The sequence below is a fragment of the Neodiprion fabricii genome, chromosome 1 (assembly GCF_021155785.1).
Source record: "Neodiprion fabricii isolate iyNeoFabr1 chromosome 1, iyNeoFabr1.1, whole genome shotgun sequence".
NCBI classification, from domain to species: Eukaryota; Metazoa; Arthropoda; class Insecta; order Hymenoptera; family Diprionidae; genus Neodiprion; species Neodiprion fabricii.
This window is the reverse complement of record NC_060239.1, coordinates 37847163-37875149: the sequence shown is the minus strand read 5'-3', so window position 1 is coordinate 37875149 and position 27987 is coordinate 37847163. Positions and strand designations below refer to the sequence as shown.

The 27987-nt window shown below is 41.1% G+C and overlaps 3 protein-coding genes across 11 annotated transcripts in view; 1 reads left to right on the top strand and 2 right to left on the bottom strand.

Annotated features, from left to right (window-relative positions):
• Positions 1-12443, top strand: LOC124178350 (excitatory amino acid transporter 1-like). Of its 3 annotated transcripts, XR_006869784.1 has the most exons (11): positions 1-188; positions 5532-5802; positions 7936-8119; positions 8204-8246; positions 8406-8442; positions 9030-9213; positions 9287-9520; positions 9612-9803; positions 9986-10120; positions 10331-10533; positions 10789-12443. XR_006869784.1 is itself a non-coding variant. In XM_046561616.1 (10 exons), exons 2-10 carry the CDS (start codon positions 5547-5549, stop codon positions 10479-10481), a joined length of 1416 nt encoding a protein of 471 aa, XP_046417572.1. In that variant the 5' UTR covers positions 1-188; positions 5532-5546; the 3' UTR covers positions 10482-12443. The 3 variants fall into 3 exon arrangements, 2 of the variants coding, with proteins under 2 accessions (XP_046417572.1, XP_046417577.1); XM_046561616.1 differs by having other exon boundaries at positions 10331-12443; XM_046561621.1 differs by lacking the exon at positions 1-188 and adding an exon at positions 221-240 and having other exon boundaries at positions 10331-12443.
• LOC124178363 (adipokinetic hormone/corazonin-related peptide receptor variant I) overlaps positions 4327-27987 on the bottom strand; it is a 47325-nt gene continuing 23664 nt past the window's right edge. For all 6 annotated transcript variants that reach the window (XM_046561662.1, XM_046561646.1, XM_046561638.1 and 3 more), the window contains one exon: positions 4327-4375. The gene's annotated coding sequence lies outside the window, so the exon portion shown is untranslated. The remainder of the gene's footprint in view (positions 4376-27987) is intronic.
• On the bottom strand, positions 10637-27969 carry LOC124178337 (cartilage oligomeric matrix protein). Of its 2 annotated transcripts, none has more exons than XM_046561580.1 (14): positions 27723-27969; positions 21884-22048; positions 20503-20726; positions 18254-18440; positions 18097-18182; positions 17884-17956; positions 17064-17253; positions 16307-16712; positions 15804-15956; positions 14604-14985; positions 14150-14503; positions 13835-14062; positions 13226-13735; positions 10637-13142 (listed from the first exon to the last, which is right to left on the bottom strand). In XM_046561580.1, exons 1-14 carry the CDS (start codon positions 27805-27807, stop codon positions 13033-13035), a joined length of 3153 nt encoding a protein of 1050 aa, XP_046417536.1. In that variant the 5' UTR covers positions 27808-27969; the 3' UTR covers positions 10637-13032. The 2 variants fall into 2 exon arrangements, with proteins under 2 accessions (XP_046417536.1, XP_046417547.1); XM_046561591.1 differs by having other exon boundaries at positions 17896-17956; positions 27723-27968.

Here is a 27987-nt window from a genome sequence, read left to right as displayed (position 1 = left end):
AGAGGAACAGCCGAGGAGGAACGAGGTGCGCGCGTGATCCACGTACACCGTTCGACTCGAATTCGTTTATCACATTAACGGGAAATTACATTCCCGGGGTTCAAACATTCATCCCTGAGGAATCGTTCGCCCGGCGTTGTGCACCACCTTGTGGATTATTACCTCGGTTTCCTTCCGGCCGAAAGAGGGTAAGGGATCCAACAAATCTGGGATAAACATCGCTTTTCGGAAATAAGTCTTATATATATATATATATATATATATATATATATATATACACACATACTGTGGGCCTCTGGAACTCACATTATTCAATTTTCGCTGATTTCTCATCTCGTACTCATGTATGCTGAGCTTTGCGACAAATATCGCTCAGGGACTTGTGCGATAAGATCTTTGCATGTGCGATCGAATCGAAAGAGTGATTTATGGATCTTTCTGCGTAATGCAGGGCGTTTTTACTCTTTCTGACGCCTCGTTCACAACCGTCATTCGCTGTCGGGATCGCAGGATATAAGGATCCGAATCTAGTGCTCGGTACTTCATCTCATGTACGAGAGAAAAAACTTTAACAAATTGTTCGAGGATTGGCTACGTTATAGTTGTCACGTGTCTGGGAGAAAATGACGAGCATGTAACGTAGATACAGAAGACGTGTTTGAATCAAGAGTTTTTTAAAGCTTTCGTGAAACCTAAACGGCAAAAAATATAAGCTTCTCTCAAAATTAACACCGAATTTCAGGTTCTCGTGATCTAAAGTATAGATCGCATTACCTCAAAATCCGCGTTATTATTGGATGCGTTTCGTTTGTCACGTTTTGAAATCAAAGGGTTCGAAAAAAGCTGCAGCTTCAGATTGGCTGATTCTGGATTTTTTGAAACAACGTTGTACGCATTGTGGCTTAAGGATAAACGACGAATTCACGGTGGCCGATATTCTGGGGATAAACGTTACAGAGAAAAAGCGCGCGTCTTTCAAATTTGAATTACAACGCGTTCGCGCAGCGATTTTAAATTGCAGTTTTAAATAACGAATGCAGAAGAGCTGTTTGACCGCTTTATGGTTACACGATCGGATTGCGCAAGTTACGCACACTAATGCGTAAGTATCAAGAGAGGAGAGTGCAGGGCCGCGTTTATCTATGTTGGACTGGATCCCGGCGTTTCTTGAACCGGCAAGGCGACCAGATTTGGACATTACGGTGACACGTGCTCGATTCATTTCGAGGGACTCCGAAGAACATGTGTAACTTGTAGCTTCGGTTTATTGTATCGACCGATGGGGTTGTAGTTTGTTTAGTTTCTTTTAGAATCTAATTAAAGATGGATACCCGATGTAAAAACTAGCGTAAATAGTTTTACCCGAGAATGTCAGTGCGTTTTTTTATTTCTTTCTCAAATCATCTCATCAATCAATTTCATATGCCGAAAAAATGATTAGAGACTCGGAGAATTATGTGTGGAAATTTTTACGAAAAGACGACCACTTAATTCTTATCGTTATCGTATTATTATTTATTTATTAACTCGTCGAGTTTTTCGTAAACTTTAATATTGTCTCAAGTTTATCGTGTAATGAGACTCGGATTGCGCAAAGTTCGTGGCAAAGATTTCGCACAGAATTCATTACACGTGCAACGTATTTTGAGCCAAACCACATTGACGTGAAATAATTAACTCCTTCGGAGAATTTGACGATAATTTTGTCTGTAACTTGTATATATATTGACCTGTTTTCACTTAATTCGCAAAATTTCGCTGAAGCCAGTTTCGGTCTTTTAATAAAATTACGAAAACTTGGTGCATTCGTAAGGAAGGGTGGAACATTCGCTAGACAATGGCTGCACATAAATCGTTCATCGAAACAGAACTTTTTCGAATATTTACTTATGGAGCGCTGCAGATAGAAAATAAAAACGTTTTCGACGAGCACGTGCGATTTGTTAAGGTTGTTGGCTTCGGCGAAGGAGCGCGTAAAAAGCGAAAGTCTTACGCAAGAGAGGAATCAATTAACGAACGATTCGTTGTCATTCAGAATTTCAAGTAAATCGTTTAATCGTGATGCGGGCAATTATCCCGAAGTGAGTCACGTTAACGTAACGAAACGTGAGGAAAAAATTCATTGCATTGAAATTTTTTAATAAATTAAAGGAGTTGACTTTTTAACATATCAAGATAATGTACTAAATTTCAGACAGTCCGAAAGACGCGAAGTAACGACTTTTCCTCATCATACAACGTTACTAACTTCAATCTCGTGAATTCGTTGTGTAAGAAAAGCGGGTGCTTGCCACTTGTCTTATATCTTATCGCTTCAAGATAATCGACGGATATAGAATAACATGCGGGTAGATAGGTCTATAATTTTTTATTAATGTCCATTCGCAGCTATCAGACAATTCTTTCATCGCTACTGCGATTTTTGACTTAGTTCAATTTTCATTTCTTTCACTTGCAATGATCGAGGAAAAAATGTATCACGTTAATTGGGCAACTGCTCTAAAATAAAATGCTTTTATTACGTAATTTCTGTCTGCAGTCTGAGTATGCTTTAGTTGCGATTGTGTATCATTCATCGAAATCTCGATTTCTCAAGCTCCAAGCTTGTTGTAATTCAAAGCATCGTCCTACATTATTAATATACTTGCTTAAAATTACTGGAATTTCTTCTTCCTCAGAAATGCCTGCAACATCTCACACGTTACTTTCGAATCGTTATATTCTCCGAGTGAAGTTGTCTCAAAGTAAGCAATCCCCATTATTTATACGGGTAAAGCTTGAAATAAAATGCGCATACAGAAGTCGAGACTCTCTCTTCAGTGAAAAACATTCTACGATTAAAGCCGTAACGTAAATTTTCCGCAAAAATAATTCCAGGTGTTGAGTAAAATTTAGAAAATCATTGAAACAATGCAGACTAGGATAATTTGCAAAAGTTTTAAATGACACCAAATTTCCGAAGGATTCACGTATAGAACTGGCGAGAGATGTTTGCTCCAAAAAACTGTTCCACAGTTTGATGCTTACACAAGGCAATGAGCACGAGTTACATTTCTGTCAAGATACAACGGCCTCGCTGTCATCTTTCTTTAACCCCAATCTCGCGAGCTGCGTTTAAGTCAGACACACACGCGATGTCGCATACAATGCGATATGTGCAGCGGTGAAACATATAAGAATGAAAGAAAGAGCATGCATTAATTGGATACGGTCCGTGATCAAATGGCGCTGACAATTCAGCAACAACAACACTGCCCACCAAGTGGTTCTCAAATCGATGCGGACGTATGGTAATTCAACATGTTCTCCTGCAACTCTTGGATGCGATGAATCGATCAAATCCCATGTGTAATGATTCAAATATAACCGCTCAATGAACACGGCTAGAGTGGATTAGGTTAGACCCAGGGAGTGGGGCACCTGGTGACAAATTTGAGGAGAAAGGTGACTTGGTCTACGTCTCTCCAGGAGGAAGGAGGTGCGGAGGTTTTCCTGTCTGAAAAGAAATCGTAATCGATCCAAAATCGACAAATTAAAAGTAATAAAGTAAATCTAAACTACGAGGACAAACATTTCAAATTAAAAATGAAACACTCCAAAAGCCAAGCCCAAATTTAAAAAGAGACGATATAGAACGAGGAAACGATAAAAGTGCAATAAAAAAATATAGCGTCTTGACGAAAGACGGTTATTGACAATTATTTACAATCTCATAAATATCCACCAGTTTTAACCATATACACTATTTTAAACAATATACACATGGCATGAATGAATCGTGGAATGGATGAATGAATGAATTTTAAACCTAATGACGGCTCATGTGTGGATATATTTATAAATAAATTAAAATTTTCACTCTACTATTCGTAGTTTATACAAGATTTTTAATATTGATTTCGCATAATTTTTAATCTTCAAATAATCTTATACATGATAATACCTACCTTGGGTCCATGCCACAGTGAGAGAAATTTTTAATTCCGGTTACCGCTCAGTCCTTAACTATTTTCATTTTTTACCAGAATCGAAAAATATAGTTCTAGGTAGAAAATGAAAATTAGTTTCGTAGCTGTTACCGGAAAGTCTGGTATCCGTGACTATTCTTTCTGATTGCAATCATTGTTACTAGATTTTCTTGCAACTGTTACGAAAATTTAATGCTTGTGCAAGAATAAATTGACGTTAAAGCCTATTTAAGTAAAAAAGTAGAGTAAACCTCACAAACTGATTTTGCGTTACAGTTACCAAAAAAGGATTGACAATAGCGTAAAATAGTTAGGCGCACCTCGTTTTTCGTGATTCCAACGATATTCAAACAGTTTTTTTTCAATAGCTGTTTTACTGAATTTTTCTAGTTATCATAACAAATGAACTTTTTCATTGAGTGCCTGCATAAGGGTGAAGGAATCTCTTTTACTCCTGGGTCACGGTGAAGTTCGTATGCAACTATAATGTTGGAAGACGCATCGCGAGTCTTGTGCAAGCGTCAATTTTTTCCATTATTATTCACACAATGGCGTCAAACTTGTTTTCTGCACTACTGCTTTAATATGTTCCTATACGCATGTACAGGGGGCATTCCACGTCGAGTTAGCAGCCTACGCACCTCACCCTCTTGTATTCCAATAATTTTTTAGCATGACGTTATTACCGACCCAAAACGGTCTCGGGATTTTATTCAGATTTTTTTACGCGACCGGTGAAATTTGGAGAAAAATCGATTTGAAATGTGATTTTTAAGTACCATGCGATAATTGGATCTCAATATTTACTTTTTTTCCGCACTTTTTAGTTTTTTCTGAATCTGCAATCCATTCAGATCGAGTCGTATAAAAAAAAAAAAGAATAGAAAATTTCCGGCATGGAAAAACTAGAAACTTACAAAAAAAAAAAATAAATAAAATAGTAAATATTGACATCCTGCTATCACGTGGTGCTCAAAAATGAATCTGAAACAATTCCCGACACCCTTTCGGATCGGTAAGAACATCACACTAAAAATTGATCAAAATCGAAGAGGGAGATCTACACGAGTTGCGAATTCGACGTGGAATGCCCCATAGATATGTAGTTATACGCAATGAGGAACTAATTGCAAGCCTTCCTCGATTCCTTTTCTCAACGGACAAACACTGTCACGACTTACCCATGCGGCCGCACCTTCCTCACGTTTTCCCGTCATCGCTTCACCCGTTCTTCTCTTTTCTCATTTTACACTTATTGTCACTACTCAGTCTGCCATCTGCATGTAACAGACTTCAATTGCGCGATAAGAATTAATTCTTTCGATCCGATTGAAGATACGGAGTAGCTTGGTATTGGTACATGAAATTTAATTGCACCGACGAAAATGCGAGAGAAGATATCCAACCGCGGAATACATTTGTCGTAATCAAGTTCGCGGTTAGTTCGGTGGTTTCGAGTGTGGGAATGGAGATAAGAGATAAATGGACAAGCAGACTTAAATTGATGTACAAATTTGCTTCGCATGTTCGCGCAACTTGAACAATATCTGATATCTGTTTCAGACACCTGCAGCAATCATGGCGCCGCGAAGACTGAAGAGTTGCATGTCGGAAAATCTCCTCACGATTTTGACGGTCATGGGAGTCGTAGGAGGAACGGTCCTTGGACTCATCTTAAGGAACGTCAGGGACTCCGGAGACTGGTCGAAACGTGAAATTATGTACGTCCAGTTCATGGGAGATTTGTTCCTCCGGATGCTGAAGGCTCTGATTCTGCCCCTCATCGTCTCGAGCATTGTCAGTGCAATCGGAAGTCTGGATCTCTCGTTGTCAGGTATACCAAGGAATTTATCCTTTTCCGTGGTTCCGTCATTGCGGAAAGATCGTGCTTGAATTTACCGAATCGAGAACAGAGCAGTCAATTATAATGGTTTAAACGCACTCCGATATCTCGAGTGATGTCATAAGCAGACCAAGTTTACACTGTGCGGTAACATTGCCAACACATGCCGCGGTAATAATCGCGTAGATGATTACAATTCCAAGCTTTTAAAGTTAACAGGGATACGTCCAGCTCTGCCACACGATGTGCAAATCACTCTGGGCGTCGATGCAGAGCCTCTCGGCCACGTCGTAGATCAAATGTGGTGGCAAATTCCCCTCATGAAATTATACCAAACCACTGTCAATACCTTGTCATGAATCGTAATTATACATACCGTAACCGTTTGTGCTGAACGAACAGCTTCTTAGCAGCAGGTAATAAATAATAAATCATGGACGAGCGTGAATTGCAATTACATAACAAATGATACCGTGAATTTTTTACCCGGATGAATCTTCCCGCTTCACAGCTCACAATTAGCGTCTTTATTCCACCTTCAATATTACCCCGAAATGTATTTCCGGATTCACACATCGAGTCTTGACTTGACTGTGAATCCACGACTATCGTCAATAAAATATTAATAAAATCGCGGCGGTCGATGTAGGCGCGAAATCCTTTAGCTTGGGTATGAAATAATCGCTTGTTTCGTGACTTCAAATTGTCGGCGTGAAGCGATAAGCCTAATCTTTCCAATGATAACCATGTAAGGATTCACTGCATGCAATTTCAAGAATCATTCTGCATTCACGCGAAAATAATAAGTAATTATACGCGTCGACGGGACCTTGAACCACATTCAGATATGATAATGTAGCACGAGCTTCGGCGATTCTTACATGCGGAGAAAGTATGTAAGTCACATTTTTGCATATCAATTTTTAATCCTTTACGATCAGTGTGTCTCACCCTTTTTATAGCACCTTTTTGTTTATTAAACTACTTTCTTGGTAACAACTGCTGAGTTTTTTCATTCCCCAATGGCCCTAAAATATTGCTACATGTAAAAAAAAATATAAAATTTATTTATTTATCTATTGGATAAATAGCACATGTAAACAAATGATCGAAATTCGTATTTTTCCACAAAAAAAAAGCATCTTCTGCTATTCTAATATAATCATCCGAATGCCAATTTTTACACTAACTTAATACATAGCAGATAATTTTACAGACTTTTTTCAACATTTTTCTCATTGTTGTTTTTGTTTGTCCGTCATATTTGATCCGCCATTTTGAATTTCATAATTTCGAATTCAGATTCATTATCAGAGACCCCAAAAATCATGCAACATAAAGTTTTATCAGAATCAAATAACTTTTTGAATATACGACCTCCATATTGGATCCGCCATTATGAAATTTTCGAATTTCGAATTCAGATTCGTAATCAGCGACCCCAAAAACCCTTTATATACAAAATTTCAAGTGAATCTCGAGAGAAAAACGTGAGCATGAAAGAGTTAAAAGAGAAATGACTGGAATTCGATTTCCGTTGTAGGGTGTAAGGAAATCGCAGAATGTCTCAGACTTGCACTCGCGTGGTTTTCATAATTATCTAACCCCGTTTCGAATTAACAGCTTAGTTTTTCGAAGATGAGGGGGGAGTAGCGTATAGCGGAATGGTGGGAACGTGGCTTTGCTTCCTTTGTGATCACTATCATGCAGAACGCCGTTGAAGAGAAAGGCAATAGTTTTGCATAGTATAACGGTACGCAGTACTTGACCTCTGTGCAACAGCCAACACGGGTAGCTGAAGTTTTGCAACATACCTCTTCGGTATAATGGGACAAGGAGAATTAACCAGCCTCCGATTATCGTATCGACAAATGGTTTACGATCTTGAGAGACGCTTGATTCAAGCGAAACCAAACATTTGTAATAGATAAAGGGTCACAAGAATTTTGGAATTAAGCACTCGGTCAGCTCAAGGTGGTCCACATCTTGTTCACGGACAGTATTTTTATGCAGCAGAAAAACGGAATCGCTAATAATTTCATTCACAGATTTATCGGTAGGAAGATTCACTCGACGATTATCATTGTTTCAACGGACATGTAAAACGTGTGAATAAATTTTCAGGAAAAATTGGAAGCCGCTCGATTTATTATTACGCTACGACGACGGTGTGCGCTGTCATTCTGGGTATCATTTTGGTCCTCGTAATTCGTCCCGGGGAGATTGGATCGGCTGAATACGAAGCCGACAAATCAAAGGTTCCCACGAGAAATGTTACGACGGAGGATACGTTGCTCGATTTGATCAGGTAATGATCCACCCTCTGCGATTCTTGTTTTCAACGATCTTCTTTTCAGCTAGAAATTAACGCGTTGCTTTTTTCATTCCGCAGGAACATCTTCCCGCCGAATCTAATCCAGGCCTGCATTAGCCAGGTGAGTGACACGGAACGTTTGTTAGGTTAAAAGAAGAAAATATTTTTCATGGTTCTAGACGTGCAGCTTCGAAAAGGTTGCCTTGTGCCTTCATTGTGTCCTTGTCATGTTCAGATTAATAATTAAGCATACATCTGTAAATCGTTTTTCACGTTTCAGTATCGAACCGAGCTGGTGGACCCTCACAATGAATCCAGTGAGTATAAGTCTTGTATAAACAAATTTCTAACCGTGACACAACGCTGTTTATTCATCGCTCAAGGTGTTGCTGGGATCGCGGTCATGACATTGAGTTGCTACCGGTATTATTCTAGCCGTTGAATTAACATGCGTTGGCTGAATCGACTCTAAAATTGCCTACAAATCATGATCGTTGATCGCAGTTGCGCGCGGATTAATGTATAAGATCGTTCTTCCAAATGGTGATTAATCAGACCGAGAGGATGAAGTTTTTATCAATTTAGGTCAACGACATGCACAAAGATTAGCCAACTGAAGGCTCTTGAACTTTGAACCATGGAACCCGCGATACGGAGGCACGACGATTACCTCCACATTCATACACTCGATTCTTCTTCATAAGTCGCTGGTTACCATCCTCGCGCGAAAATGATCTAGCTTTACTTTTAACTCTTGGTCATTTCAGAAGATCAACTGTTTATCATCGTTTTACCAATAGTCGCGGAGTCAAATTCGTATGAAAAGATGATCATGAATCGTGTCGTCAGTGATGTAAACAAAAATGAACCGACGTGTTTCATACCTTTTCTTGCAATTCGCCAGTTCCTTTGAAATCCTGGAAAATCGAACACACCTACGCCGATGGAACAAACACCCTGGGTCTCGTGATATTTGCAATCGTGATGGGAATAACTCTGGCCAAGATGGGGGAGGTCGGTAAACCACTATTTGACTTCTTCCACTCGCTCTCCGAAGCGATGATGATCATCACTAACTGGGTGATCTGGTAGGTCGATACTTCGGACTTTTGATATCCGATTCATGCTGCGAGTTGCCGTCAATGTTGTTTTACCCTCCAGGATCTCGCCTATCGGTGTCCTTTTCCTGGTCAGCTCGAAGATCTTGGAAATCGAAGATCTCGGGGAGATAGTCGGTAAGCTAGGCATCTACTTCGCCGTTGTCCTCCTGGGTCTCTTCCTCCACGGTTTCGGCACCCTGACAATAATCTACTACGTCTGCACTCGGGAGCTGCCCTTCAAGGCGATCGGTCAGATGGGTCAGGTTTTGGTAACGGCGTTCGGAACAGCTTCAAGGTAAATCCTCGGGCACTCCGCACTTCCAAGGCTTTATCGTTAGCGTTTGCTCGGGAGGTAAGACGGAAGATTTCACTCGTTTTTCTTACAGTTCCGCCACCCTGCCCATCAGCCTTCAATGCCTCGACCAAATGGGACTCGATCCCAGAATCACAAGGTTCGTCGTCCCCATCGGAGCCACCATCAACATGGACGGTACCGCTTTGTACGAGGCGGTTGCCGCCATTTTCATCGCTCAGATCAGGGAAGTGCAGCTGAGTATTGGAAGTGTCATTGCCATAAGGTGAGCACCGAAGCCTAACCGAAGAACATGACTTGAAATTAGATGCCCAATGTTCTGGGTGTCCGTTTGTTGTGTTTGGCTTTTTAAAAATGCGCCGCAATTACTTGCAAATACTCTGAGAATCCTTCATCTCGTTTATAACTGGTAGAATCGTTCCTACAATGAAACGATTGGTTCTTTAGCGTGACTGCGACTGCGGCTAGCATCGGAGCTGCTGGCATTCCCCAGGCTGGTCTTGTCACGATGGTCATGGTACTGGACACCGTTGGCTTACCCTCAGAAGACGTCAGTGTGATCATCGCTGTCGATTGGTTGCTGTGAGTACATACCGTAAAATGATTATTGTTGCACCAATTGTCAGCTCAAACGATTTGAACTGGAGCTACATCAATTATCGCTTCTTTCTCAAATGGAAATATCTTGCTCACCCTTTTTTATTTTCTAAAATTTCTCCCTCTTGTTTTTAACTATTCAAGGTCGTGGTAGTCAGTGCGAACGAAATTTTAATGAGGATGTTTCGATTTTAGCGACCGATTCCGTACAACGATAAACGTGATGTGCGACCTTCTGGGAGCTTGCATAATAGAGAAAATGAGTAAAGGAGAGCTTGCAGCGGCGGAGTTGCGTCAGCAGGAGGAGAGCGTCGAGCTTACCCATCTAAGGAAATCAGAAGCGTGAAAAAGTGATTATATGTACATGATACTCGGCCATGCATATAACCTTCGCATTAGTATGTATATAATTATTATACATTATGAATACGTAAATGGCGACTGTTGCATGTGTCAGTAGCCACGCGCCGATAATATCGCCAACATTTTTTGTCTCATCAATCGGCGTTTATACATTATATACCTTTCAAGGTTCGCCATATATTTCTTGCCGTGTTATATAAGTTTAAAATAAGTCTAATCACAGCGGCTGCTCCACCTAACAATTGATCAGGCCTCCGAAATATAACGGGACTTGCAATTTTATTTTTCAGACTGCAGCTGACACACGTTTCAAACGTTGAAATCGCGAATGTATATATTTTGTTGTTGCTGAAATTACATATGCTATATATAGTCACACTACACACATTACCTATATATATATACATATACACACAGATAATTGTTTACCCTCGTCGATCATGTGTTAGATTGCTTCGTCCATTCCAGATTATATCGAATATTCGCCTGCAACATCAAACTGTGAGTCTAGAATTGAATGTCGATAAAAAAACGTGTGTAAAACAATCTCACTCATTACCGACGACGTATAACTTGACAATCGCTTGTGCCTGACAATAATTAGTATATCTATTATTATATCCGTTATAATCGACATCGCAGAACGTGGGACTCAAGAACTATACATATATTATAACTACCTATAAATAATACGATACATTTTCCAAGTCAATAAATTAAGTGCCATTTCTTTTTCTCATCTTGACGCGGTACTGGAATTATTATTCTTACTATGTTTTTTTTTTTTCCTTCAACCATACGTACATACGTATAATATGGAATAGCAAACCTTTGATACTTAAATTGTATACTTAATAAATGTACCTCGATTTATATGACTGTAATAACGTGCTACACACCTACTCACGCTTTATTTAAACTAGGTACGTTTATACAGGTGTACCTTTTTATTTATATATGCATACTTTCAGAGGCACATATCCGCAAATCGCTGCCGACGTGTTCGTTCTTGTCTTAGAAATGTAGACAACGTAACTCAAATGTCAACGATATTAGTAATAATAATAATAATAACAATAATAATAATAATAATGATAATAATAATAATTGTGGTAGTAATGATAATAATGAATTGATGAATACTTAATATGGCTGAATACTAGGTGCTTTTAAGAAACGTAATATTGTGTAGTTACATATAGACATACCATACATGCATATGTAATTCTTGGCGAAGATGATATAGTTAGTATAAATGTATGGAACGCAGCGCGTTCCGATTGTTCGTTGGTAATAATTATATCGTAAATTGACTGCGAAAAAATCATCGTAATCCTATGCTAGAAAAACATAGATCTTACGCAGATCGATGGATCTTCATTGATATTACGTCGTTGGCTCGTTATAAATGATATTTGTGCTACTGTACTTACCGTATAAGGAAAGCTAACGATAAAAGTAGTCATCTTGCTTTACATATTTGTTATACTTATAGTATATATATATATATATATATCTCGGTAAATAGATAAAATTCCCGAGAAAAATTATCTGCACTGGTGCTGAATTAAAAAATATTACGTTCATGTGACAAATTTGAGGAACGAAAAAAAAAAGCACAGATTACATATTGATAGTACATTGTTAGCTCTCGCCACACGCTGTCAGAAGTCTTATATAGGTATATATTTACACATATATATAATTATATTATATACACGTTTATTTTCAACGTCATTTAATTCAATTACGATTGTTAATCTTGATATAAACTTTAGATTTGATTGGAGATCATCTATAAAAATCGGATACGTTAACAAAATATATCATGTATGGATATACACGCTAAATACTACTCGGTCACTTTATTCAAACGTCGTTTATGCTCACGATGTTTCCGATGTCACCTTGTCTGTAAAAAAAAAACTCCGAACCTAATCCCTTACTCAGTTTTATGATTTTGTTTCTTCAACACCTGGAAGTCCAATATTACATTTGTAAATTGTAGTATCGATAATTTCCTTCAACATTTACAGGTAAGCTTGAATGACGAAACGCCTCGAGTGTTTATGATTCGAACTGGATTATTCACGAACGCTCAATAACGTGAAAACTATGGTTACTTTTAGTAAGTAGAATATATTATATCTTTATTCATTGTAACTATCACTTTTTACATTAAAAGTAACGATATAAAAATTCTAGTCCGTGCCTCGCAGGTTTTGACATTACAATACGTAATTGTTATTGTATAATTACTACGACTTTATCTCAGAGCCACTGAAAATAGTGCGGGGTTTCGTATAACTGTGTCAATCCAGATGGCAGTAAAATTTTTTCCACACCTTCGGCATCGTGACTTTTATAACAATGGTCAACCGTATACGAAATTTTGATTTGTGCAGTCGATCTGATCTCCGGACATGATTAGTCATACTTGTATGTTTAATAATTGTAAGCATTGGCGTATTGATTCACCTCTTAATCCGACGAGCATATCATCCCTAAAACGTTGAACTACAAGTCAAACTCTATCATCCGCGGTTTGTAGCCACCCCTCCAAAGTGAGCCTTGCTACGATCAATGTGCACAGCTCGTTGAAGCTGTGGCGGTAAATCTCTGTGCACGATTTCCGGCACGTGTTCTGAAAACCAACATAGACCAGTGAAATTTGGCTCGAATCATGCGGTGAGATGCGATTAAGATTCGGATTAATTTTAAGCTCACCGTTGCATCGATAGACGAGGTCCGACCATATGATAGCTTCCTGGGAGAAGCAGAAGACCCCGAGACTTCCGCCCTTCAACGTCGAGTCGAATATGTTTCCGGAATCAGCGACCATGTGCCTTCCCTCGTATATCCTGAGCCTGATCAGTCCTATCGATGGCCTATGGAGGAGCAGCCAGCGGTAGGAGGTGTGATCCTTCCACCCGACGTTCCTGGGATCCTTCCACAGCAGCTTGACCTGGTCCTCGGTGTCACCGGTGTGCCAAATGCTGTTCCTCAACATTTCACCCGGTCCAGTGACCGAGTTCACCAGCTTTATCTGGATCCCAGGTTCGGCGACTGCTCGGAACGGCGTCGACTGCCAGTATGTCTGGCTCTTCTTCTTCCACATGACCACGTAGAACTTCTGATTGCTTTGATAGGAGAATATGAAGCCCGCGTAATCGTCGTCGATGGTGGTGTCGACGTAGAACGTACCCTCGAAATCCACACCGTTAAACGTGTCGAGGCCTAGAGTCCAAGATAATTGCCAATGAAGTTAGAGATTGAGAAGAAAAAAAAAAGAAAAAAACAACCAAGGTGGGAAAATTTTAAGCAGTTCAAACTGACCGACGGCGATACCAGGATCACTGTTCACCGTCTGCAGGATTTCCGACCCGTTATTCTGGATCACCCAGTTCGGATCCATCTGGGCCTCGCCGACGGGGTCGAGTACGATGGTCTCGAACGCCCGGAAGTCAGTCGCCCATATCAAGCTGTTGTTCGGACAGTTGTCGAAGTTGTTTGGCACCCTGTCGTTGTCCGCGTCCGTCTTGCATTTGTCCTTGCGGAAATCATCTTCGGGAGAAGCGGTTTCGAATGTTATACACCTACCGAAGACGATCGTCGCGTCGTCGTCAAAATACTTAAAAATCGATCACTCACAGCCGGGTCTTAGTTGCTCGGGGTTATAGGAGTACGGACAGTTGTCCCTGTCGTCCGGAATGCCGTCGCCATCCTTGTCGTCGTCGCAGGCATCACCTATGCCATCCTTGTCCGTGTCAGCTTGGTCTCCGTTCGGCACGTCCGGACAGTTGTCCCTGTCGTCCTGAAACCCGTCACCATCCCTGTCTGCACCGGTGTCACAGGCATCGCCGACGTTGTCTCTGTCACTGTCCCTCTGATCGGCGTTCGACGAGTACGGACAGTTGTCGCAGACGTCGCCGAGACCGTCACGATCACGGTCAGACTGGTCGACGTTCGCCTTCCACGGGCAATTGTCATGGTTGTTTATAATTCCTGAAAAAGTACAGTGTAGGTACCATTGAATTAACTACCAGAGTGATGTCAACAGTAGGCCTGATCCATCGGTACTATCTCCGATATTCCTCATAATCACCGTCGTTATCGATGTCATCGTCGCACAAGTCCCCCAACTTGTCACCATCGAAGTCACGCTGTCCTGGATTGTAAATGTACGGACAATTGTCACAGGCGTCTCCCACACCGTCTAGTCTATCACCATCGTTGTCCTCCTGTTCAGGGTTGTAAACGGTTGGGCAGTTGTCCGCCACATTCGGGATGTTGTCGTTATCCTTGTCCAAATCGCAGGCGTCTCCCTGCCCATCTCTGTCCGTATCCTCCTGCCCTCCGTTCGGAGTGCGAGGACAGTTGTCGGCCATGCAGGTTCGCTCGGAGCAGGCCAACTTGCTGTCTGGAAAACCGTCCTGGTCGACGTCGATCCCGCAGAGTTTACCGTTTCCAGCCCAGCCGATTTTACACTGCGAATAACCATTGGTACCGTTCATTATCACTAACGTATGACAACAATCGAGAGGAAGTAAATATTGGGTTCCGGTATGGTGGGAGACGTGATATACGTGTAATTGCAATGATGTCGGGATGCGGGCAAGTTGTTTCTTTCTGTTTTTGCATTTTACGATTGAGCCGTGTTGTAGTCGACTTGATAACGGTTTTAATAATTTTTAATTCAAATCATAATTATACAATCAAGGGCAACAGACGATGTCAGTAAATTGTTACACTGAGTGAGTGAGTAAAGCCTGCTTGGCATAGAATACGACTGTCCAAGACTATCCCATGATTCTTCATGGAATATACCTAACTATAACCATAGTAGGATGCTTAATTGGAAGCTTACAAAAATATGTATAATGTTTTAGTGCGTATAATGTTTCGTCGCAGGAGCGACTGTGCCGTGATTGGGTTGTGACAGGGGATACAGGTGAAGCTCTCTGAGTTGCCTCCACGTTCCATTCTCCGGAGAATGAAAAACCTACAAGAAGTGAATCGGGTTGAAAAGCACCAACGGATGTAACTCTTCTAGACAAAAGGCTCGGCTATAAGTAACAAGGATCGAAAGAGAAGGCATGACTTAGAGAGGTCTCACTGTGCCATGTCGAATGTATCTTCGTGTTTGCCTAGTGTCCGATGACCTTATACGATTACTACATGGTATAGGTATGGGCATTTATTTTTTAAGTATTTCGTCCGCGTGCCAAAAGATCCGTGAAAATTATTGAGGTTCAACGTGTTTCGACTGCAGACGTGGTCAATAGTTCCAAAGGACTTATTTTACCATGCAGGCGTATTCGTTGTTTCCGTAGTACTTGCAGTTGGCGTTATCGTCGCATACGGTTTCTCCGTCATCGCAGACTACATTCGCTGGCCTGCACCCTGTGGCCTGATTACCAACGTAGCCTGGCCTGCACGGACCGCACCTGACAGTACCCTGAAAATGCAGTAAACAATACGGTTTAGTAGTTTCTACCTCATTGTTAGTCGGAAAAAATATCTGCTTGACGTTCAATTGTTCGTTCTATCCACGAATAAGGGCATGGTTCAAGATCCAATTTTGAAAAAAGTCAAAGTTTGATGTCTTTACTTCGATTTGGTGCTTTGGTAACTTGTCTAAATTCTTGATTTCAACCCCACGAATATATAATCGTCTCTCCGTAACTCAAGCACAGGAATCATGCACCCTCGGCCTCACGATGGTTACAAGAAGTTACGGAAAGTAACGATTGCCAAGAAATCTCATTGAGCTCTTCCCCAATCGGACCAACGAAAATCGACACTCACGCCGGCACTGAAGCACTGAGAATTTGGAACACATCCCCCGTTTCTCCCGTCATTACACCTGTCGATGACTGTGCATCGCTGCCTCCTTCTTCGAGCGTCTTCGCTGTTCAGACCGGAAACGGCGCGTCCTTCGTACCCGGGTGGGCAGGGGCCACACCTGTATCCGGGAGATAGATTCGTGCAGCGAACCATGGGGTCGCATGGCTGATCGAGATCGCACTCGTCGACGTCGTGACAGTCCGTTCCATTCCCGGTGAATCCCGCGGGACAAGCTCCGCACCGATAATATGGCGGGCTGTCCATTGACATGCATTGCACCCCTCTGTGACACAGATTCAGCTGGCAGCCCTTCAGCCGTTCGCATCTTTCCCCGTCCCCTGTGTATCCTGAGGGACACGGACCGCACCTGAAAGTTACACATGGATTTGACATTGTGGAGCTTCTTTTGCCTTAATCGAAGGAAGGGTTTCACATTCTCTAATGTCAAGTACCAACGATTTGTGCATTCGGAATGTTTCGCGTAAGTGAACTATAACGAAGTCATACTTAAACTTCGTATCGTGACTTCAAGTGACTCTATCCAACCCCAACCGACTTCGAGTAACCTTGAACGGATCGACATAACTTCACGTAGTGACCTCAAGTGACTTTTTATCAAGTCTACACAGGTTCCTGATCAGAGAATGGTTTACCCCACGGGTAGAATATTAGTTCTTTTAGTCAGACGAAAGACAGGGATCATAATGGAAATTCTCACCTGTAGCCATCATCCCTATCGTAGCACGTGACGCCAGGGAAACAGCGCCGATCGGCGCAAGTGTAACCTCGACGACATGATATTCCATCTCCCACGTAGCCGCGGGGGCAAGATCCACATTGTGGACCAGAGATTGTGTCCCGACATTGTGCTCCCGGGTAACATGGCGAGTTCATCGAACATGACGGGACTAAGATAAAATTTGCCGAGCAAAAACCAATTTTTTATTAATTCTATGCAATGTGCGATGTAGGGATTGGGAACAATGGAGTTCGGAGGTCTCTTTGAGAGCTGGGAAGTTTTGAGAGGGCGACCTTAATATCTCTCGCAAAAATAACTTCAGACAGAAGTAACTCGTGACAAAAATAACCTCAACCAACAACATTAATTCAAAAAAACGGACCGAAACTACGCCATTCTTTACGAAAAATACGTAAGGTGACTGTCGCAGTCCAAAGGATAGAATAAGTTCGGCCTCCGAAAATTATTTTTCAATATAATAAGCTAAGTAATGATCACACATACGTGTATACAACAATACAAAAATGGAATATGAATTATCTTTGTGATGAATTATTTTTTTCGAGAGTTATTGTTGTCATAAGTTATTTTCATCTCAGTTATAATTTAGCCCTAGTACTAGCAAAAGGTTCCGCAGCATATGTACATACTGTTAGTCAATCTTGAGAACAAAAAACCGAGGGATTTCGATTATTTTCAAAGTTACAAAGAGAATTTTAGATTTGACGATTTTACGACAACAAGCGGAGGGTGAGAGACGAGGGTTGCTAAAGCGGCTCGTACTGCAAAATTTAATTACCAATAAGCTTATCTTGTCGTTTGCATCCCTCGCAGTTTTCAATCAAGCTTCTCAAATGTTGGGTTTCTTGTTTCTGAAAAAACCATATCAATCAACAAGTAATCAAACTCCGTATTTCCAAGTAAGTTGAGTATGATCGATTGAAAATGGTGCGTATGATAATTTCTGCCGCTATATTTAGGAGCGTTCAGACAAACTGGCCGCTTCACTCACGTTAAATTCAACCTCATCCCTTATCCGACGAATGGATTCTATCAGCGAATTCAGAGTTTTTACGAGCAGAGCTTCCGTTAAACATCCTGAAACAAGCATGTGAGCAAGTTAGAAAAGGATCCACGCGTACTTCATACTTCGATAATTCGATGCTTACGTTCGGTGTCCCAATCGGGAATAATCTGGATGTCACCCCGTCTTCGAACATTTGGCTGGTCCGCCTGTGGCTCAGTTCCCTGCATCGTTTCAACGTCGAGGAACTCCGAACGGCAATTTTCCCGCACCAAGATGTCGCTCATTTTCATACTCGAGTACACTTTAGCCTTGTGTTTTTTCTCCTTGTACTAAAATCCGAATAAATTAATCAATATTCCTCGGGGAAAACAAGCATCCGAACATTCTTTGACTTTATAGGATGCACGCGAGATTCGAGACTCGCGATAAGTCAAAGCTCCCATGATCCCTCGGGAAGTAAAGTTATCAGAATCGCATTGCAGGCTCAAAACGCGTGCTGAAAGGCACGTATATATATATATGGGCTATTCCACGTAAAATTTGCAACTCATGTATTTGCAGTATGATGTTGCAGCCGACCCAAACGGGTCTCGAAATCATTTCAGATTTTTTTTACCACCTGTGAAACGTGAAAAAAAATCCAAAAACCAATTCCGCAAACACCATTTTTAAAAATCTGAAAAAATTCACACTAACTTTATTATTTGAAATATGATTTTTAAGCATGACACGATAATGGGATCTCAATATTTACTATTTTTTTTCGCAAGTTTTTAGTTTTTTCGTAACAGAATTTTTTTCGTTTTCTTATTTTTTATATGTCTTGATTTGAATAGATTGCAGAAACACATTATTTTCACGATTCCGTGATCTATTTAGATCGGGGGATATAAAAATAAACACCTCTAATTCCGACATGACAAAGCTAAAAAAGTGCGAAAAAAAAGTAAATATTGAGACAAAATTATCGTGTCATGCTTAAAAATCACATTTTGAATCATAAACTCGGTGTGAATATTTTCAGATTTATAAAAATGGTATTTTTGCAATTCGTTTTCCAATTATTTCAAACTCCATGGACGGCTAAAAAAATCTGAAAAAAATTCCGAGACCCTTTTGGGTTGGTTGGAACATAACGCTAAAAAATGATGAAAATCGAAAGGGATGACGTACAAGGGTACAAAGTTTGACGTGGAATGCCCCATATACATATACATATATGCTGCGGTTAAGAGGATCGAGACGTTGTGCAAGTCGTTTGCACGGCGAAGCGCCACTCTCGCCCATATTTGGAAGACCCTCCGCCTACGATCCTCGTCTACAGCCTACGAGTCTTTTGCGGCCCTTGGGAGTATAGGTATACCTACTTAGAAAGGCACAACGCGGTTGTGTTACGCTTGAGTGGGTTCGGCGTTCATCGCCATAATATTTGCGCGTGGGCCATTCATTCAGCTGCCGATTACACTTTCGAGCACAACAAGCTCGGATAAACTGGTATATTTTCACCGGCTGTTTAACATTTCGAATGAGTTGGCTCCGTCAAAAAGTACCGAGTATAAGGATCGCGCGGAAAAAGACTGGACACGGATGTATCGAGGTGTGATGTATGAAATGTATCAGTCGTTTACCGATGTCAGTTATCCTGAACGTGAAACCCTGGCCTTGAGCATTTCTCTTAAGATCCGAGCTAAGACATGTTGAACATGTTGATGCACACGATTAGTTTGAAGATTACCGTTCCTTGGCTGCTTCCTCAGAAGGTAGGTGGTTCAAACTGTAGATGATAATTGTAGGCGAACGTATTGCAATAATGGAAAGCCTGGGTTACGTCGCAAGGCTGGGTGGCACCTCCTCGTGATCGGTTAAAGGAATTCAGGCGTGGGCCAGAAGCGGCAACAAGAATGATGCATTCTAGTGTCGGAGGTCTGTTGTCCAAGACTAGCAGGCCAAGGTACGGCTTGTGTTTATTATTCATCAATCAAGCTGCGATCGTGTTATACATACCCACCCGTACATGGATACGTATAATGGATATGTATCTGGATGTAGGACAGGGTGTAGGACAGGCTTGGTGCCAAAACCCCGTCGAGGGTGAAGCGATTGGAAGCGAATCGACGGCTCTGCGCATCCGATTGTAAACAGCGAGAATGTCACCAGGAAAATTTCAATTGTTTGTACTTGTAATTGTACGGTGGCTTTGCTGGAATCGAATGAAAACCCGTATCGAGATTCACGTACAAATAGATACAGTAGCTGGCGGGAAATTGGCTGTTGTTGCAAAGCACTCACTTCGAAACAAGCAACGTACGTTCATTGATCGCGTCGTTAGGACCGAACAAGTTCCGCTGACTCTTAAGTCGCCTCATACTGTTCCTCTTACACCATACTCACCACCTCGAGGCGTACCGTACGCAGAATTCCTGCCATTTCCTTGAGGGTCTTATTCGTCGGCACGTTTCCATAGTGGACGCAATTCAGGTACAACTCGATGCTGGCGTCTGGTTGAGCCTGGTGGACATGGAGAAGCAGATTCTTGATCACCGTCGAGTCGTCGAGGCCTTTGACGTCGAAGCGTTCGATGTGGACACTTCCATGGTGGACGGTCTCGATGACAACTGGAGCAGAATTAGATTGGTAATGAAAACATGTTCATGGTACACACAATTCATGGTGTTTCAAGGTGTTTTCAATGATTTTGATATTGGAATTGGTCTGCGTGCGGGAGTCGCGGTTCTACCGCCTAGCGGAACTTTCTTCAATTTATAAGTTTCCAAGTTGCATAATGCGATCAGAGATACGGAAAACGCTTCTCTGTCTCGGGTACAACATCTGGTGCCACGAAGCGGCGAGTGAGAAATTGGTTCAATCTCGAGGCCTCGAACTTCTCGTTTCTGACAAACACACCAGTTGCAGTATTCTTCTGATACGTATACATGTGAGTGTCAAACGTGTGCGTGGTTCCACAGACGTGATCACAGGGTCTTTTTAGAGAAGCGACGCGGGGAAGCTTTTTTCTTTCAAACTTTTTACGATTCGTTTCTTTTTTCCAGTCCCCATGAGGATCGTTTTAGCAGATCACGCGACAAATGCGATGACACAGTTTTGTATCAGGCCTCTTACTTAACACATGATCCGATCGGCGGTATTGCCACTTTGGAATTTTCACACACGAGTCGTATAATAAGTGACACTGTGCGCAGACTCTTTTTTGTCACTTGTCAACTGTGCTATCAAGATTTATTCTTCTCATTTCTTTTTCTCTGTTATTCTGCCGCACGTTTCTCTTCTCTTCGCTTTTTTTTCTCTTTAGAAGTTCAATACGAGATTCCTCGAGGATTTCGTCACTCCGTAATAGCTGCTGTTGGGGAATTAGATTCGCGGTGAAAAATTGTGACAGATGTTGACGCTCGATAATCGAGTTACGATAAATGGGACAAACTCTCTGTGTAAGAAGACTAACTTGTATGGAGACAAACTCCATAAACCGAGACAGAAATTCACCATATTTGGTGACGGACTCTGTATCCCGGGATAAGATTATAGATGGAATTGCGTCATAGGTGGGAACCGAACGAGTGTAGGTGCAAAACTGTTCGACATGTGGATTCGAATTCAAGTCTTGTTTCAATTTTTTATACCTGCATCATTTGAACTCTTTCCAAGGCCGTTTCACAATTTATCATCGATTTAACCGTTGGTTTAATTTTCTCGAATCTTAAGCTTTTCTAATGTTAAATGTTAAACTATAGCTTTTACGAAAAATCGTAATTACCGTGTTTTGTGCGTCTGTCCAATATCACTATGAACTTTTCCTTTGATCCGGAAAAATCTGCAATGAGTAGCGTCTCGGGGCCCCGACGCTTCCTTGGCTTGACATTCTTCACGGCGATGACAAAATCGTCTTTACCCAACGCCTCTTCCAGCTCCTTTGTCAGTGCTGTAAACAAAAAAAAAATAATAATAAAAATTGAACTCAATAAGACTCGTAACAAGAATCTCAAACTTCCGGATCATGGAGACGGCTGAAATTTCTAGGGGTGTTTCTGTGATCCAGAGTTCTGATCATAAATATTGTAAATATTGTCGACTTATTCATCGTGCAATACCAAAAATTTTGTATTATTTCACAAAAATTTTTCGCCTGTTCAAGTGTTCTCTAACTCCTGAATCTTGATACGTAGGTACGTATTTAACAAGCTTACGACGGAGCCTCAACTTGCGGGGGCTGAACAAGTTCCGTTATGTGTTTCACCGATTTCTACAAAGGTGCGATAAATAACACGGGGCTGCCTCATGCAAGTGAAATACTCATTTCCAAAATAGGATGTGCCAAAAACTTGTACAATCAAATACGATTTATTGCCGTACCTTTCATGTTCGTCTAATTTTTTGTTTTTTCAACGTCAGTAAAAATTGACAAAGTATATTGAATTGAAAAGATTTGACCAACGCCAGGGGCTTAAAATAAATTCAGACTCATCTTTCGAGTGATGCGTGTATACCTAAATTAATAATATGTCCACATATCAGCTCCGCTCCATCTGGTATCAAAATTAATTCTTGAATGACGTAAAATTTTGAATAACAAACAAGCGACAGAGATGTGTATGTATATATTTATGTATGCAATATTACTATACACATTACACGTGATGTATATGCGAGAAAGAGAGCGAAGCGGAGTTTTCATAATCACTTTATTGTTTGCTTGAAGCGCGAGGCAATCGAAAGAGTTCAATCGAATCCCTGAATAACAAATAGACACGTAGCCCCGATAATCCGAATCCACGGGATGATTATTCGCACGGAATAGATGCAGAGCTGTGGGCTCGGTCTGCTCGACAGGATTACACCTCGTAAACAGCGTGACTTATTCGATTTCCTGATGCGTGGGTGGGCGAACCAACGTCCGACAGTTTAACCGTTTTTTACCCAACCAATTATAGCCAAGAACCCGAAGATCGACGCTCGCACAATCCAATATTCTCAGATCTTTTTGGACTATCATCATTCATCCGGTGTCAGCCGCAGATCGCGTCGACATTGTATATGGGTATCGATTACTCTCTCTGCCTCTCTGCCTCTCTCTCTCTCTCTCTCCCTATCCATCTACCCACAAACGTCTCTAGTACTGTCTCAAAATTATGCCACCGAGACTCTGCATGAGCGATTTCCATCAGACTGGTGAAGTTTTTATTTATTTTATTTTTTTTAGATTTATATTCTTATCGTCGATCGTTTGTGACTGAGTCTGTTCTTTCGGTATACGAGTTTGCACTCATCGGGGAAAAAGCGTTGGTTAAATTTCGTCGAATGATTTTTAAACACCGGAGAAAATACCGGAATTTTAAAAGAGAGCTTGCAGATGATCGCTTTGCAAATGGTAAAAAATCAGGTAGACTCGTCCAATTTCATTATTCGACGCGGGCTCGATTTATTCGCAAGAACATTTTCTATAAATTTATACACTGATCGTGAAACAGGGTTCCTTTCTTTTTGCAGCGGTCAGTTCAACTTTGTCATATCGTGGTTATAAACAATATCGGCGCAAAATTGAAAACTTCGGTATTCAACGATACCACATGATTAAAAAAAATCTATAAAAATTTGAATCGATATATATTACGAGCTTTTGTTTCCCGTATTACAAATCTAGAATCTTCTATCTTTATATTTTCAAAAAGCTCTCCAGAGCTGATAGGAGATGTAATAATTTTATAAATACTTAATGAAGGACTATGTCTCGTAAAAAAACTTGGTAAAATAAAATGTGTCCATACATAGAACACCTGTAATCTCTTTAATCTCGTACGAGACGATTTTGTTACCGAAATGTAATTTTCAATCACAGTTCTGAACAGTAAACAGAATTGCCGGTTCGTGAAATCCAGTTAATAAAGATACCGTATCAAGCCGGTCGAACATCAAAAACTTCCCACCTTTTAAATCTCACTCACTGAAAGCTCTAGGGCGAATTTGATCAACTAAGCATGCTGTCGACGGTTCGGTACACGGAACGTTACGTACAAATTCCGAGCTTTCGCAGTTCCTTACACGTGCACATATTTGTTTTCATTCTAGAATAAAATGCGCAAACGTAAAAAAATCCTGCCCCATTTATTTATCCATTTATTCATTTATTTATTTCGCTCGAATCGCGAGTTTTGATTTCGTGCAAAAATGGCAGGCTGATCAAGGATCCCGTTAGTCACGAGCAGCATTCAAATTTCCAATACGTGTCTCATTTTTCAATTTTTTTACACAAGCTAGTCACATTTCGGTCGCAAAATATACGTAATACATTGTAATAAGTTACATAAAAGCGCAGACGTGCAGCATCGTGTGTCATAATGACATCATCCTGTAGCGCATCGTAGAGGACACTTGATGAACGATATCATGATGTTGTAACCAGAACCTCCAAATGCGTTCTTCGTCACCTTTTTATGCCACCGTCATGCATATAATTGCGGTCGTTTTCGTTTCTTGTCGAATTTTAATCCGAAGTCGTGGTGAGAGATTAAGGGAGCTTTCCAGTGTGAAATTTTCAAAAAATCGATTTTTTTTTTTTTGCTTTATCGAATAGTATACACTCTTCCGAATATTCCCTGAAATTTTCATGCCGAAATTCAGATTATTTCGGTTACTGTACAGCATTTTTTGGAAGAAGGCAACGGAGCGCTACAGCTGCCGCGTCGGCCGTCTGCCCGTGCGACTGTTATTTCTATTGTCTCGTTCCTACCTGCACGTACATGAACTTGGCTCGCCAATTGTCGAAAATGTGAATTCGGACTATTGCATAATTTGCCGTTAATTAGCCGTAAATTAGTCGCGCGACTTATTTTTTTGTCGCACTCAATTTTCAAAAAAAAAGCGGATGGCGTGCTAAATTCTTGAAAATCAATCAATCACTGCGTGTGGCAACTAGCCCCAAAGGACGTATTCTGCGGCAAGCAGATAGTAGAAATCGCTACGCAGTGTGCTGTGTGCACCTTCAATGAAGGTTACGACCCAATTTTAAAAATTTGGAAGACGATGGGATGCACGATAGGGCCGAGCGCCGCAGATTTCGCCGCTAAGTACAAGAATGCGCGCATCATCCAAGCAAACCGCCAGGCGTCCCTGGATAGCAAAGAGGCGAGGACAGCTCGTCGGACTGAACAATCCATTGAGCACGATCTTTTCGAAGAAGCAGAAGGGATATTGTACGGACCTGGCATCGCTGATTGACCGTAAGTAAACGATTTACCTAAAATTTCCTCACTTGAAACTTTGAACGCGTTTTTCTCGAAACAGCATTTTTCAAAACGGTGTCCAACTTGGAGGGCAGAGTTTTAAAGCTATCGAGTTGAATTTTTTACACAATATTCTTAACGTCATTGTTTATCGTGCTATGGAAGCTTTTTTTTTTTTTTTGACATCTTCCTATTTTTTTGTAAAAAAAACTGCCAAAAAAAATGCTAAAATCGATACTTTTTGTTCAAACCGGCGCCATTTTTGCAAAAAAAAAAAAAAAGAAAAAAGCCTCCATAGCACGAAAGCCAATTATATACCGATCAATAATCTTTTTGTGTTTTTTGTTTCAGATCAAAATTGTGACCCCCAACGTGGACACCACATCCAAGTGCATTTTCTGCAACAATTGTTTCATCATTTTTATAGATATTAATTAATAAATAAATCGATCTTTAAAAAATTGTTTAGTATTCTTCAATACCCAATTAATATACAAAAAAAAAACCAGACCGATTAGATTATTTTTTCTTTAAAAAAAAAAATCGCGAAAAACAGCGATTTTTCGGGCTGTCACACTGGAAAGCTCCCTTAATTGACAAGTCAGCATGTTTTTTTTTTTATTCTCTCAATCAGCGCAGATCTGAAGAACGTATCAAAATTTACTTGATACGCCATAAATGCTGTGTGTTTTTCTCGAATTCATCCAGTTTGTCTTTCCATCTGCTTCCAGGTTTACGCTCCAGCTTCTTCAACGGCGATCTTGGAGTTGAGTGACCCTCTTCCGGGTTTCTTGCTCGACGACGGGAATCTTGAGCGGATTGTGGAACGGGTTCCCGATAAATCCACCCAGCTGTAAGTGCACCAACTCTGGAAACTGTCGTCGCGCAGATCGCAACTTATGGAAGTGCAATTTGTACCGGTCTTTCCGCCCGATGACCTCGACCCACCTCTGAACTTACCGACCGTCGGTAAGTCGATGCTTACGTCACTAATTTTATACAACGCGAGCATATTTTACGCGCTTTTCCGCGCGTCTTTTCCGTGGACAAAGTAATCGTTTCTATGATGGTAGAGTGAGTCTGCAAATGGGAATGCGCGGAGTACTGGAAAGACCAATTTTAAGTACTAGGAGTGAAAGGCGGTCTTTTCTGTACAGCGCGCATGCGCTGTAGCGAACAAATCTGACGTTACGCGACCCTAACCTCAATTTCGTGCTACTCTTGTTATATAAAGAATCGTGCGCAACAAGGAAGCAACGGTCTTTTCGCTTCGCGTGTTTGCAATATTCGACTTTGACTTCACCTACGACTCATATTGCAAACTTACGCTCGGCCGGAAAAAAAAAACGGGTTTGCCTTCTTGTTGCACAATATAACATTCCAGCCTTGGACCGCCAATCGTGCAACCACTGCAAGGAGAAACACGCGAAGGTCTGTTTTTTTTTTTTGTTCGACGGCAGATACAGAATGAGAACGTGCTGTAGAGGAGAAATTTAAAGAAGCGTATGGATTAGTTCATCACTTAAATGATCGTGAATATACGATATGAGCTTGTTGAAAATTATTTGAAATTCTGCATGTACCGTAACATGTGTTGCATATTTAATTCATTCAACAGTTGTTAACGACCTTCGTATCGGTCGTTCGTCACAGTTGTTCAGTCATTGTTATCCGAATGAAATGCATGGTTGATGAAAAAATTAAAACGTTACATCGAGTCGATTATCGAGTCGATAAGGCTTCCAGAGTCATAAAATGAGTCCGAATGATTATTGTTCTCATAAATATAGAACCCCAAACATCGGAATCGGAATCATTCAAGAATACAATTTTGATCCTTTTTTTCTCAGGACTCTCCTGTTTAAGTACATCCGAGAATCGAAATTTTCTCAAGGTCCGAACGATGTCTGAAATCGGAGAGCGGAGAGCGCTAAGAGTGACGAAAAGTAATCGATTTTCGACTAAATCGATTATTTTTTCCCGATTAATCGAGTATAATCGATTATTATTCAAACTCGACGAATCGACCGCATCGATTATTAATTCCTCACAATCGGTTTTTGTTTTCTACTCCCACGAACGAGGCAATATAATATCAATTTACGCGATTAAAGTATCAATTATTATCGCTGTCTTACACGCTAATACACCTATATTTGATATAACGAGTGATGGATAAATGAATATTTTCACTTGATGAAGAATAAATATTTCTAACGAAACTATAAATGACGAAAAAAACTATTCCGCTATTAAGTCTACATACCGATATTTGCTAAATTTTGGTTTCGAACTCACCGTTTAAAATAACTAAAATCTTTACCGATCAATCGACGCGTCGTTTATCTTCCCCCAGAGCGCGAACCTTGAACTCACCTTCGTCCGGCGCGACGCTGCGAACGGAGCACTGCGAGAGGGCGAAAAGGGCGGCAAGGACGAGCAGCGCCGCGACGCAGCGCATCTCGAAGGATCTTCAAGCTTCCGGTGAAGAGAGAGTTAAGTAACGGAAGTAACCAACGTAATGAGGGTAGCACCGGCAGCACGTGTCGCCGTCTCGGCACGCGACTCGCACTCTACTGACACACGCGAAGCTGCGGGAAGCTAATCGCTGCCACTGGAGCGCGGAATCGGTTCCGCTTCA